This window comes from Phyllopteryx taeniolatus, chromosome 9 (genome assembly GCF_024500385.1).
Source record: "Phyllopteryx taeniolatus isolate TA_2022b chromosome 9, UOR_Ptae_1.2, whole genome shotgun sequence".
Lineage (NCBI taxonomy): Eukaryota > Metazoa > Chordata > Actinopteri > Syngnathiformes > Syngnathidae > Phyllopteryx > Phyllopteryx taeniolatus.
Window position 1 is genome coordinate 25514665 of NC_084510.1, and position 12020 is coordinate 25526684.

The 12020-nt window shown below is 43.3% G+C and overlaps 1 protein-coding gene across 5 annotated transcripts in view; it reads right to left on the reverse strand.

Annotated features, from left to right (window-relative positions):
• cacna2d2a (calcium channel, voltage-dependent, alpha 2/delta subunit 2a) overlaps nt 1–12020 on the reverse strand; it is a 202871-nt gene that overhangs the window by 19698 nt on the left and 171153 nt on the right. For all 5 annotated transcript variants that reach the window (XR_009789987.1, XM_061783406.1, XM_061783404.1 and 2 more), the window contains 10 exons: nt 10580–10741; nt 8826–8936; nt 7645–7723; nt 4560–4609; nt 2215–2304; nt 2055–2123; nt 1208–1282; nt 809–883; nt 662–733; nt 46–117 (listed from right to left, as the gene is read on the reverse strand). Coding sequence is in view for 4 of the 5 variants with exons in the window: in XM_061783406.1 (XP_061639390.1) it covers nt 46–117; nt 662–733; nt 809–883; nt 1208–1282; nt 2055–2123; nt 2215–2304; nt 4560–4609; nt 7645–7723; nt 8826–8936; nt 10580–10741 (855 nt within the window). In the remaining variant the exon portion in view is untranslated. The remainder of the gene's footprint in view (nt 1–45; nt 118–661; nt 734–808; nt 884–1207; nt 1283–2054; nt 2124–2214; nt 2305–4559; nt 4610–7644; nt 7724–8825; nt 8937–10579; nt 10742–12020) is intronic.

Below are 12020 nucleotides of genomic sequence, written 5' to 3' on the forward strand. Positions count from 1 at the left end.
CAGGAAAACATTCATGACGGAGCAGCTTTGTTATTGACGACTTGCCTCATCAACTGACTTAATGAGCGTCTTGATTTTCCGCTGCCCAGATTTGCCATCAATCATTTGTCTTCGGATCTGAGGAGGGAATGGAAAAAGAGAAAGACATGGTGAAAACACAAAGTCTAACAAACAAAAGATTACTATTAATGGGCCAAAATATATACTGGCTATACAGTGAACAGGGGACCGAGACCTGCCGTAAATGGAACAAATTTGCGAATAATTGACACCCACCCACCAAGAAAGTATTTGTAATTGCCTATGGATGCCACAAGATGGCGGCAAAGCAATTAAAACAGAGTATCGTATCATGTTTGGATTGATTTACTGTGGTCTTTTAACATAATGGACAAAGAATAATCAGCAAAGCATCAACACCATGCATGTACCATGCACGTAGTCTCGAACCCATGTCACATAAATGACAGTATTTAGTAGTACACTGTACAGTGTACTGTTCATCGCGGGCCCACCCTGTAAAAAGTTGCGATGCAGTATGCGATAGATGAACTGCTGTATAGTGGTGATTATTGCACAGCGAATCTTCATTTTATGAAGAACATACAATGATTCGAGGTTACAAATGACGCAATGTTCTCAAGACGAGGAATGGTCTTACTTCCTCCTTGTTGCTGTCCTCCAGTTCTGCGTCGAGAAAGTCCAGCGTGACAGGCTCCCTGAAGTTGATGATCTGCGAGAGAACACAGACACTTATAAATAAGGGAAGCAACCAATCTAGCATCAGCAGTTCTATAGATGCACACACCTTAGGTCGCAGGTTGGGGTGGAGCAGCACGTAACCGTTTGGATCGGTCGCAAAGGTGTAACCGTTGGCGCCGAGCTGTGTGGCAAAACAAGCGAGAGTCCATGCGTAAACACATACTGTACCTTACACACAAAAAGTTCAGAATATTGGGCTTTTGGATGAAATTTCCAGATGAACATAAGATTTTTCCACTACCTGTTGTGAATTTTGCCATTTAGCTCCTTGTTAGAGAACAGCAAGTTGAGCAAAAAGTACACAAACATTGAATAAGTCAGACATGCAAAAGTGTCAAGGTCAAATCAAGTTCGCCTGGAATGGGTACAGTGCATTTTAATTTTAGCCCAATATCCTGAACTCGTTCCGAGGAGTGCAACGTGTTTGGATGTCCATCATGCTCACTCTGTACGTGGGCGTCTTCTTTTTGATCTCGTTGATGGCGATATCCACGCCCATGACTCCAAGGATGAGCTGGTTCTGTATCGGGGAGAACACACTCAGCATTACACAGAGCCTGAAGAGGCTTTTCCGAGTTCTCACTATGGGTCGCCATCTGATTAGCGCCTACTTTAGATCTAATCACTTCTATCTCTTTTACGCCTCGGTGATAAGCTCAAAGTAAATACTGGGTTTAAGGATGCTGAAAGATGGATGCAAAATGTCGTCTGGGCGATAACTGTTACAGAAAGGTGTTTTTCATGCCAGCCGTCACCCTCGGGGGGCGGTGTTGGCCTGAAAAGCCACAGCTACTGGGCATTGGGTATTGGCAATGGCTGACTATGGTCAACATACAACTAAGGCTGGAGTTACACTGCAGGTCCAAGTGGCTAAGTACGATTTAAACACACACACACACGAAATGCTTGATTTTTCCCATTTCTATTTCAGGCTCAGATCAGAACTACAAAATAGACAAATGGCAGGGAAAAGGTAGGTTGGAAGCTCAGAAGGAAGGTAGGTTGGGAGGAAGGCAGGTAGGAAAGAAAGACGAAAGGTAGGAAGGAAAAAAGGTAGTTATAGGGAGCAAAAATGGTAGGTTGGTAGGTAGAAAAAAAGATAGGTAGGAATTTAGGAAGGTATTTAGGTAGGTAGGCAGGCAGGCAGGAAAAAGTAGAAAGAAGGAAGGTAGTTGGCTAGGTAGGTAGAAAGGAAAAGGTTGGTCGGTAGGATACTTTATTCATTCTGTGAGAGAAACGAAATACATTTCCATCCTCTTAATCAAATGTAAGCTTCATCTCATGCACTGTACCTGCGCGCTTGCACTATCAGCAGTGAGGTTGAAGACCGGCATGGTCCCCGTGATGACTAGGCCCAACCCCTGGAGAACGACAAAATGGACCAAAAACAAAAACACGATCAAGACGTGAACTCCGTTTAAGATTTTCTCTCTCCGTGCATTTTCCCCTCACCAAAGCATCCTGGTAGACGTTGGTCCACTGCACCTGTTTGGCTTTGGAGCCGGCCAGCACCATGGGACGTCCCAGGACATCCAAGTACTCCTGAGACCACACGGTAAACACACAAGAGCAGTAAAACACACATGCTGGAGCTTTATAGAGCTTGTGTTAAAACACGAGAGCCTTCAAATATTCATAATACTATAAAAGCGCTCCTGCCTCGGTGGCCACATAAAGCAGCGAGGTCATTGGCAGCGTAAAGCCTCGGCAAGCCACTCAAGGCTACAGTTCATCATTATGAAGGAGCTATTAAAAACACATTAAGGGTGCCAAAGGCACGACGTGCAAACAGGGCCATTTCTCCCCTAGATGACTCCAATGTCAACGCTGGCATTGTGACAAAAGTCTCACGGCGATTGTGAATTGGGGTGAGATTTTAAGAATACAATACATTACAAGCTGAGCTTTTGTTTTTCAAAACCTCATTCATTCACGCTCATTTTAGATAAAGCTCAACATAAAGATATGGAGAGCGTGCACTTGTGGCATTTTAAAGGGGGCATATTATGGAAAGTTGACTTTGGCTTGTACGCATACAGCTCCCGCCAAAACAAAACAAAAAAAAAAAATCTTAAAATTTCCAACATGTTTCTAATAAGAAAAATAGCACTCTATAATATTGTACTCTATAAAAACATACAGTAATATATTCCCAAAGATGCCTAAGACGGTTAATGAAACAAGCATAGACTTTGTGGTTTTCTAACCCTTTAACAACGGATATTTTGATATTTACACAAACAGTAAGTGTTGAAACATACATAGACAATACTCACAGGTATATAATCTTTACCTTTTGTGAGAAACAACTAATATTACTGCAGCTTACTGAGTAGTACGTATATATGTACTTTATGTATCGAATATACTTGTCTGTGGTGGCCACGGCCCACATACCAGAAGGGGCCGCAAAATGAATTAAGCCATGAAATCTTGATGCACAGTTTAAAATCTGTTTCCAATTCTGTTCGTACTGTATGTATTTATAAAGTACAATACTGTAGGATGCAATTTTTTTTACAAATTAAAAAAAAAAAAAATCTTTTTTTTTGGCCGGCGTTTTTATGGGGCCTTGAAAAGATTAATGGCTTTTCCATTCATTTCAATGAAAAAGGATAATTTGACAAGTGTTTTGTGTTACAATTACAATTACAAAAAACTATTTCTCATCTTAAAAAAAATGATAAAAAAAAACTGCAGACAGCTCAAATACCTCACCACTGTACTGTAATCCACGAAAATACCAATAAAAACACAAAAACCATACTAAACCATAGTCATGATAAGAAAAAGAAAAAAGAATTCTGAATAAAATAACACCATGATACAGCGAACGCAAAGAAAAGGAAATATGTTTGTAAATTTGGACCTTTTGAGTATATACCCTTGAAATCCACAGGTGGGGGCGTCCTGTCCGAGTGCACGCCCACGTCGGCGTCAAGCGCCTGACTGTTTGCTTTCATCGGCCGAACCGCGAGACTCTGACAGGCGTAACCTATTCTATTACTGGCTCGATAAAAGTCCGCTTGAACGCACCACGGGGAGATATTCCATCAGGATAGTGACAGCCAGACCTTTTCACGGGATATAGGGGAAATTTTACGCCTGGCTAGAACAATGTAGGGCACATAAAGATGGTAGCGAGCACAAATTTGTGGCGCAAAGGAGCCAGCGTCGTATAAAGTCACAGCGGCCCTGCTTGGCGTTTCGAGGCCATTATCGCCATGGCTTTTTCTAATAGCTTCGATCATGCCAGAAAGTCTACTAGAGCAAAGAGTTTGTGCTTAAGACCGCTAAAAAAAACAAAACATACATTTTCAAGAGGATACACACATTTGCTAAAATTGATCTGAATTTTTGGCATACAAAAAAGGCAGCTTATTTGTGCGAATAATAACAGACGCAGTGATCCCACGATTAAGATTCATCTTTGATCTTTAATCTTGTAGGACTCCTGTGGCTCTGAAGGGGCAGAGAAAAGATGTGTGTGTGAGACAATATCTACAAACTGGAATGGGCTTCTCTGCAGGCCTTCCGTAAACTTGCCATGCCTCAAGCAAGCAAGAGGGACCCCGTGGTGTGTGTGAGGGAGTGAAAGAAAAGATTCTCCAAGAAAAGTCAGAACCTACTTCAAGTGAAACACCGTTACTTCCCTTGTAAAGTCATTCACCTGAGAAGAGCGCCCAAGGCATATTACTGTGTCGTAACCATTGAGGGAATGAAAAAGGAAATGAGCCTCTTCAAAAGTCATCTTCATTCATTTCCATATAGTCGTGTTGTAATCTTGTACATCTCACCTGGGTGTTGATTCGGATGGCTCCGATCGATGGGATTTCAAAGTAGTAACCTGAAAATAAAAGAGGACGCATCAATACTATCCACACAGTAAGTGAACGTTTTTTCTATCTGGTGTAAAAAATAAATAAATAAATAAAAATAAAAAAGAGCTACGGTCCGATTATCGGACCGATTAGCAGTGGTTATTCTGTAGTGTAGGTTGTGTTAAGACTGATTTCCATCCCTGAGGTGCTTTGAAAATGTTCTGGTGCAGACAATCGTAGATGTTAAACCTGTTCAATATTTACGATCGCAAATTATTGTGTGTGTAGTCAAAAGAGTTCACCCGAGCCACGGACGCTAAAAGAGGAACGTCAACATTGTTCAATGCGGTATCCACACACTGATCAACAGGCCTTAATTGAGCACTTTTCCTCTTTCACGATCAAAGAAAGAGAAGGCCGGATTGTCGGACGTCTCCAAAAGATTATCATTAGCGATTATTCTGTGGTGTAGGGTGTTTTCTTCCCTATTCTGCTTTGAAAATGTTCAGGGGTTGACAATCCCATCCGTTGTTAATCCTGTTCAATATTTCCGATCGGAAATTCTCGTGTGTGTGGTAAACACCGAGTTCAGCCACAGACGCTAAAAAGCTTACCCTGAGCGATTATCCTGTGGTGCTAGGTGTGGCAAGTGTGATTTGTTTGTTCCCCCTTCGTGATCTGATCGGAAAATGGTAACCGTGAAACCTGTTCTATAGTTCCGAGTGGAAAAAAATAAGTGTGTAGGTCACACAGATTTTCAGTAGTGTGAAAAATCGAGCAGAAAGTTTGCGTCAACCATGGAGCCTTGGCGCATGAGCAGGAAACTGCCTCCCACGTTCGATTGCTGGAAGTGTAAACATGCCGGAAGAATTTGTCTTCATATCCAAAAGTCTGTAGTTGTTAAATCCAGTCCAGTTCTCCGTATTATTAGATACACGGAATGGCGTCAGCCCGCACAGATGACGCGTGACCGCAGAGCGGACCTCTCCGCAGTCACGCTCATGCCGCAACATGGAATAGCGGTCCTCCCGGGCCCTGCCGCGTGATTAGAAATGGAGGAGAGTGAGCACCCGTGTCAATGAGCGTGCCGCTCGCCGAAGTTGTTAAAGCCACCAGCGTTTATATAAAGAGGACCGAAACGGCAGACGGCGCCGGCTGCATTTTAAATGGCCTGAGATGACGCTCGTTATTTTTGACACGAACTTTGCCACGCCGCAAAGATGTCCCAAGCATACATAAGACACACGCACACACTAGTGATGCAGAAAGGCGGTGACAACTGAGACAAGGTGGTTGCACAAGTGTACACACACTCTGAATAGGCGATGTGGCTTTGTTCAGAATAAAGCAATCACATTCAAACTCATGCCTGATGCCTCTGATTAACCCCAAATTAAGTTCACATGTTCGAGTAGTTTTTTTCCCGACATTTTCTTTCTTTCTAGCAGAAGGTTTTGTGCTAACACTGACTGGTATTTGGGACTGTTCACACTACCCTTCATGTTGTCTTAGTTCAAGTTCCAACTAAAGAATTTTAGAAAAGCAATTTTGGCTAAGAAGTTCCCATAACACACTAGAAATCTCTTGAAGCATGTGGGGAGAAACAGGGTTGAATTTGTTGGGCCATCACAACACTGCTTTGAAATGATTTCGCTTGTTCTCATTGTTTTATATCACAAAACAGGGGTGTGTATACTTTTTATATCCACTGTAGTTGTCAACAAGAATTGTAAGTCAGACTGATGAATTTATGTGGCATGGTGGACGGGCAGTTAGCACATCTGTGAGGCAGATGTTCAGGGTTTGCATTTTCCGGCTGGGTGAACTGTGAACACAATGCTGCCACTCACAGGTCAGTCTTGGTACTACGACAGACATCTGGTTTGGGGGAGGAGACTCGCGATTGTCGGTGGAGCTATGGTTATGCGTGTGGTGTGCTGATGATCTGAAATAAACCACACACTATTAGAGAAGAACACGTGACGATTTCTTTCCTCGTCACGTGTGCGATCTCACACATTTGTAATTGTTCCAGATGTTAAAAGTCGGGATGTGTACCCTGCCTTAGCGTCCCCGTTATGTGCAAGACATGGGGGCAGTGGTCAGCGCTTGTGTCAGGGAGCTGCCTCTGTTGGAGTCAGATAGCAAAGACCAATCAGACCCGATGACGTGACGAGGTTTCGTCCCGGATGAGACGCTCGTGTCGACGCTGTTGTTTTACGTCGGCGCAGACATCAACGGCGCGCTAATCGCTCCGGAGGTGAAAAGCCGAGCAGACGTAATCCTTGGCGCTCGGCTCGGCTTGACACGGAGATGACGAGCTAATCGCCCCGCAGGCAGACACCGCTCCTGCTAATTAATAATATCCGACGAGATACGTCTTAAGTTTGCCGAGACGGCCGAGCCCTCACAAAGGAGCTTTCATATCGAGTGGAGACAAACACGACACGTCAAATGGACAAAACTAAAAATAACTGAGCTGAGAGGAAAGTGTACTTTGGGAGAGGCAGAAGTACAACTTTTTATTTTCCAGTTTAGTCATTACTCACGGAAGAAAGCAACAAACTTGTCTCGCCTTGTTTGCTATGAAAAGCTTGGGACAATAGACAATGCGTTCACGATTGATTCACACCTTGCAGATTAATGCTAAATACTTGAATTGCTGCCAGGGACAACATTCAAACCAGATTCAAGCCCCCAGTACACCATGCTGCCTATGATCATCTAATTATTTGAAATAATAAACAGCACCTTCAAATCATAAGGTCAGTTCAAATGAAATCATTAACTGCCCTTATTGCTGTCATACCCATCAAGTTAAAAAAAACAACTAAATAAAATCTTGTTCCTTTTGGGAACATTATGTGACAAGATTACGGCAATGTATACATAAAACAAAACTACTACTTCTACTACTAGTAATAATAACAACAAAATCTAATTTGTAGCTTTTTTAACACTCTTTACATACAGATAACAGTAACAGTTAGACGGGGTAGATAGAGCCACTTTCTATAAACAGTATATGCAAAACATCTAAAGACCTTGACCCTGTCTTTACCTTTGTTGGCACAAGCGATCCACTGCAGCGGGGTGACGTCATAATTATGCTGACCCACAGAAAAGGTGAACACACGCACCTGCGGGGAGAAAAAGATACATGGGGTGATGTTAATTAAACAGTTTACAATAAATGTATGGCTAGAGATGAGCAAAATATATCAAACATGGAATCTTTCAAATCTTTATGATACTCTACCGTGTCATTGAGTAACATATACAGTAGGTTGTTCCATAAAGCGGACAGGCTGCAACGATAACCTTACGAAATGTTTCCATTGATTTCTGCTCACATGGAAAAATATTGTGACCAGATCCGCCTTTACAAAGATGATAATGCTCACTTTGGAATGATACTTCCAGAGAATTTGCCAGTAAAGTAGCTGCTTCAGACCAAAATGGCCGACTTCCTGTCAGATTTCGGGCATGGTCTTAAAGACATTTTCGTGCGTCTGTTATGATTGACACGTCCAGACAATTTTGTGTTGATGGGTGAAACTGGTGTCAGGGGCTAATTGATTGATTGATTTGTTTTCAAGTGGGTGGGAACGAGTGCGTTTTGGGAGGGAGTTGTGTGTGGGAACCCTTAAAATACATCTATTACCACCAGGCTATGTACGCTTGCAAAAATTGGGGAGTTTTCATGAGGCCCATAAAAAGGCGGGAGAATAATAATAAGAGGGCCTTTTGCTCGGGGCCCTAAATACAGTAGCTGCAGAAAAGCTGATACCCGAGGATCCAACATACCACAATGGAAGGCATTACCTTCGCTGTCATGTTCCACAAACACACAAATGCAGAGTGCGATTAGATTAGCCTACTAGACGCCTCCTGCACAGCTGCCTCGCAAAGAACCGCGGCGGTGCTTGTCGGAATGCAGATTATTCCTGTATGAAAGAAGCTGTCAGCACACAAGTAGATAGTAATGGATAGCGGGATAAATGTGAGCTGGGGGAGGCCTGGAACACAGCCGCCGACTGTTGGCTGTAATTTATTTCTTTTTTTGAAACAGGCTTTTGGCAATAAAGCGGCTAATTAGTTAGGGGGTCAAAGCTGTTAACACCGCCGGCGATGACAAAAGAGACGAGCAAAGACAAACAGACAAACGACAAAGACTCGTGTGCCGATGACACAAGGTCAAGCGCGTTCACGGCCACGTGCGACTCCTTTTCTGCGACGGACCGTTTTGTTGGGCCAGTTGTACTTCTCGAAGATATCCTGCGCCCGATCCTCACCGCCGTCTGTGAACATCATGATCATCTTATTGCAGTTAGCCCTCGGAGCGCTGCTCTCCTGTGACAAGGAAAGAAAGAGAGGCAAAGATACAAGTTAGTAGCTGTGGTGCAACAGGAGGAAAGGCGCTTCAGAGAGTAACATTGCATTGATAAGCAATAGGTCTGCGACTGCAACCACCCATCTAAATCTCATCTTTTAAAGTTTTATATTTTTTATTACAATGTGTCAAGTTGTATGAATCTACCAAGTCCCACACTTATTAATCTTTCCCACACGCTTAAGCTCTACGATACTCATAGAAAATTCCTATAATCTTCAACACATTTTATATTCTTAAACATACATGATAACAATATATACAATTCTACAAGGTTACTCACCATTAAAGTTGAAGCAGAATTTGAATGTACTGCCCAGCTGTAAGAGTATTACAGCTGTCAACCCTTTTTTTTTTTTTTTATGTGCAGCACCGAAGATTTTTTTTTTACGCCATAATGAAGTGATGCGTTCAAAGACACCCGGAAATCTCATTGCTCAGCACAACTGGGCTGATGTACTGTACTATACAAGTATTTTATATGTGTTTTAATACATTTTCATTTTGTTTTATTCATGTTTTAGGCTAGAAAGGCTTATTTTACCCTGACATTGAAAACAAATACAAAGAAATCCAGTGATATGTCAAATTATCAGCAATACAAATGTGACAACAAAAATCTGCAATCCGCAATAGTTGAAGCGCGATGACTGGACGGATGACTGTACCTGCATCATTTTTGTTTTTAACATTGACTTTACGAGCAGCTACTTTTGTGCCTGTGCAGCAGCTGGCACAGACATCGCTGCCAGCCATCTGACAAGCCCCTAATAATGATAAATAATAGCGCCACAATTACATATTTGATAGGGCTTCTGCCACCGGTCATAAGCGTAACGACGCTGCAGACAGCGATTAAAAAGGGCCTTTTTTTATTTCTTGTGGTAGAAGTGCGTGCGTGCGTGTGTGTACGGGCCACACTTGGCTGTGTGCCTCCAAGCCCGCAGAGAAACATAAAGAGAGGCTGATCTCTGCTGGGCCGCACTCATCAATCATCCCATCAGAGCCCATTAGGGTGTTGGTCTGCTGGAGTACTAAGGCGGCATACTGGTTGGGGGGTGGCGGTGGCGGGGGGCTGCACCTGTGTCGCCGGTGTGTGAACGGCAGGCTGCAGACACGCGCGCACACACACACACACACACACCTTGCCACAGCAGATGAGAGCGTCACTGTACTTTATAATCAGTTGGAACTTATTTGTCAACAGTAATTCACTTTCATGACTGTGCAGAGGCGGCACAGTGGCCTAGTAATTAGTCTGCCTCACAGTTCTAAGGTTTGGGGTTTGAATCCCTGAGCTTTGTGCGGGTTTTCCTGCTTCCTCCCCACATTGCCAAAACATGCATGTTAGCTTTATTCGAGGCTCTCAAGGTGCGAATGGTTGTTTGGCTCTATGCATCCTATGATTGGTTGAGCACCAGTCCGGGGTGGACCCCGCTTCGCTTCTCTCGCCGAACGTCACCTGGGGTAGGTGCAACCCGCTCGTGACTCTAATGAGGACGTGGTATAAAAATGGATGCATGCAATGGCTTTGGATAGTGTCTAACATCAGGTTCAAGAGGCTCAGTGTTTAACAGTTGCGTCCAAATCTTGTCCCACTTACATTGAGAAGCTGCTCGAAGGCAAACGTGAAGCCGGACTTGTAGTCGGTGGTTCCTTTGGCTTGCATGTGCATGACGGCCTTCTTGAAAATCTTCTTGTTGCGCACGTTGGCTTGGACCAAAGTCCTGAAGCAGGGCACCACGGCGTCGGCCTCATCGTTAAACTAAAACACAAAGACCAAAACAGCATCTGTCGCCGTGTGTGTGTGTGGCACTCCAGAAAAAGCTGAGCGTGTGCACAGATGCAGGCTGCTCTGCGCCTCTTAGGCTGGCAGTGATCGCTGCTAATTACAACTTTGCAACCAAAGAACAGGTGCACCTCAACTCTGTACAAAGCACCAAAGACAAACCCAGCCAAGGTAATATAAGGTAATGTGTCTCATCTTGTCCAGACAATTAGCCTTTAACTGTGTACATTTGCATGTGAAGTACATATCCATACTGCTAAACTCTGGAACTTTGAATATACAGTGGGTACAGAAAGTTTTCAGACCCCCTTAAATCTTGCATTCTTTATATTGCAGCCATTTGTTAAAATCATTTAAGTTAATTTTTTCCTCATGAATGTACACACAGCACCCCATATTGACAGAAAAAAAACGTAATTGTTGAAATTTCTGTAGATTTATTAAAAAAGAAAAACTGAAATATTACACACAAGTTTCTCAGCCTGTAGCCAATATAAATGTAGTCTTTGTACAAACACCAAATGTGAAACTGAGTGTAGACATTTAGTAGGGCTCGGACTCGCCGTCTAAATCCCCATTCGTTGTTCACATTGACACGCAGATCACCATCAAATCGTTGCTCGTTGTACTTTTATAAAATAAAGGGATGTTGTTGTGCAACAAAAGAACAAAAAAAATTGAAAACTCTCTCTAGACTCCTGGTCAAGTCCTGGTCGCAGATTTTGTCACATCAGAAAAGACGGGTGACACATTTCGGCTGAATCTCGCATAACTTTATCCAATTCATCTGCCGCGGTCTGCGAAGAACATCCGTGCAGCTCCTCGGGCACGGCCGTCTGACGTCGCATTCCGCTGAGATTATTGAGACGGCGCCGTGATCCATGTGATTGGTCACAGTAGCTACTGTACAACTGCGCATGCGCAGTAAGTCAAAATGGCGGCGGCCATGAACAACGGAAGTGAATGCGGCTCTTGTCAGAATAAAGTGTTATTCTTTGATTTGTTCCACACAATCCGACGACTGCATTTCCCATTCATTTTTGCATGCATTTATTTTTTGAGCTGTGAACGCAGTTGACGTTGGCAAACAAGTCAATATTCCGTAAGCCTCCACCTTCTTTAGATTCTTCAGATGGCAGGAATCAGAATCCACCCTCCCCCCAAAAGATTATTACTCTCATTTTGTGCCGATTTAGCACCAAACAGTGGATAAATGCAGTGGATTATGGGGATTACTGGCGGACGTGTCCACACA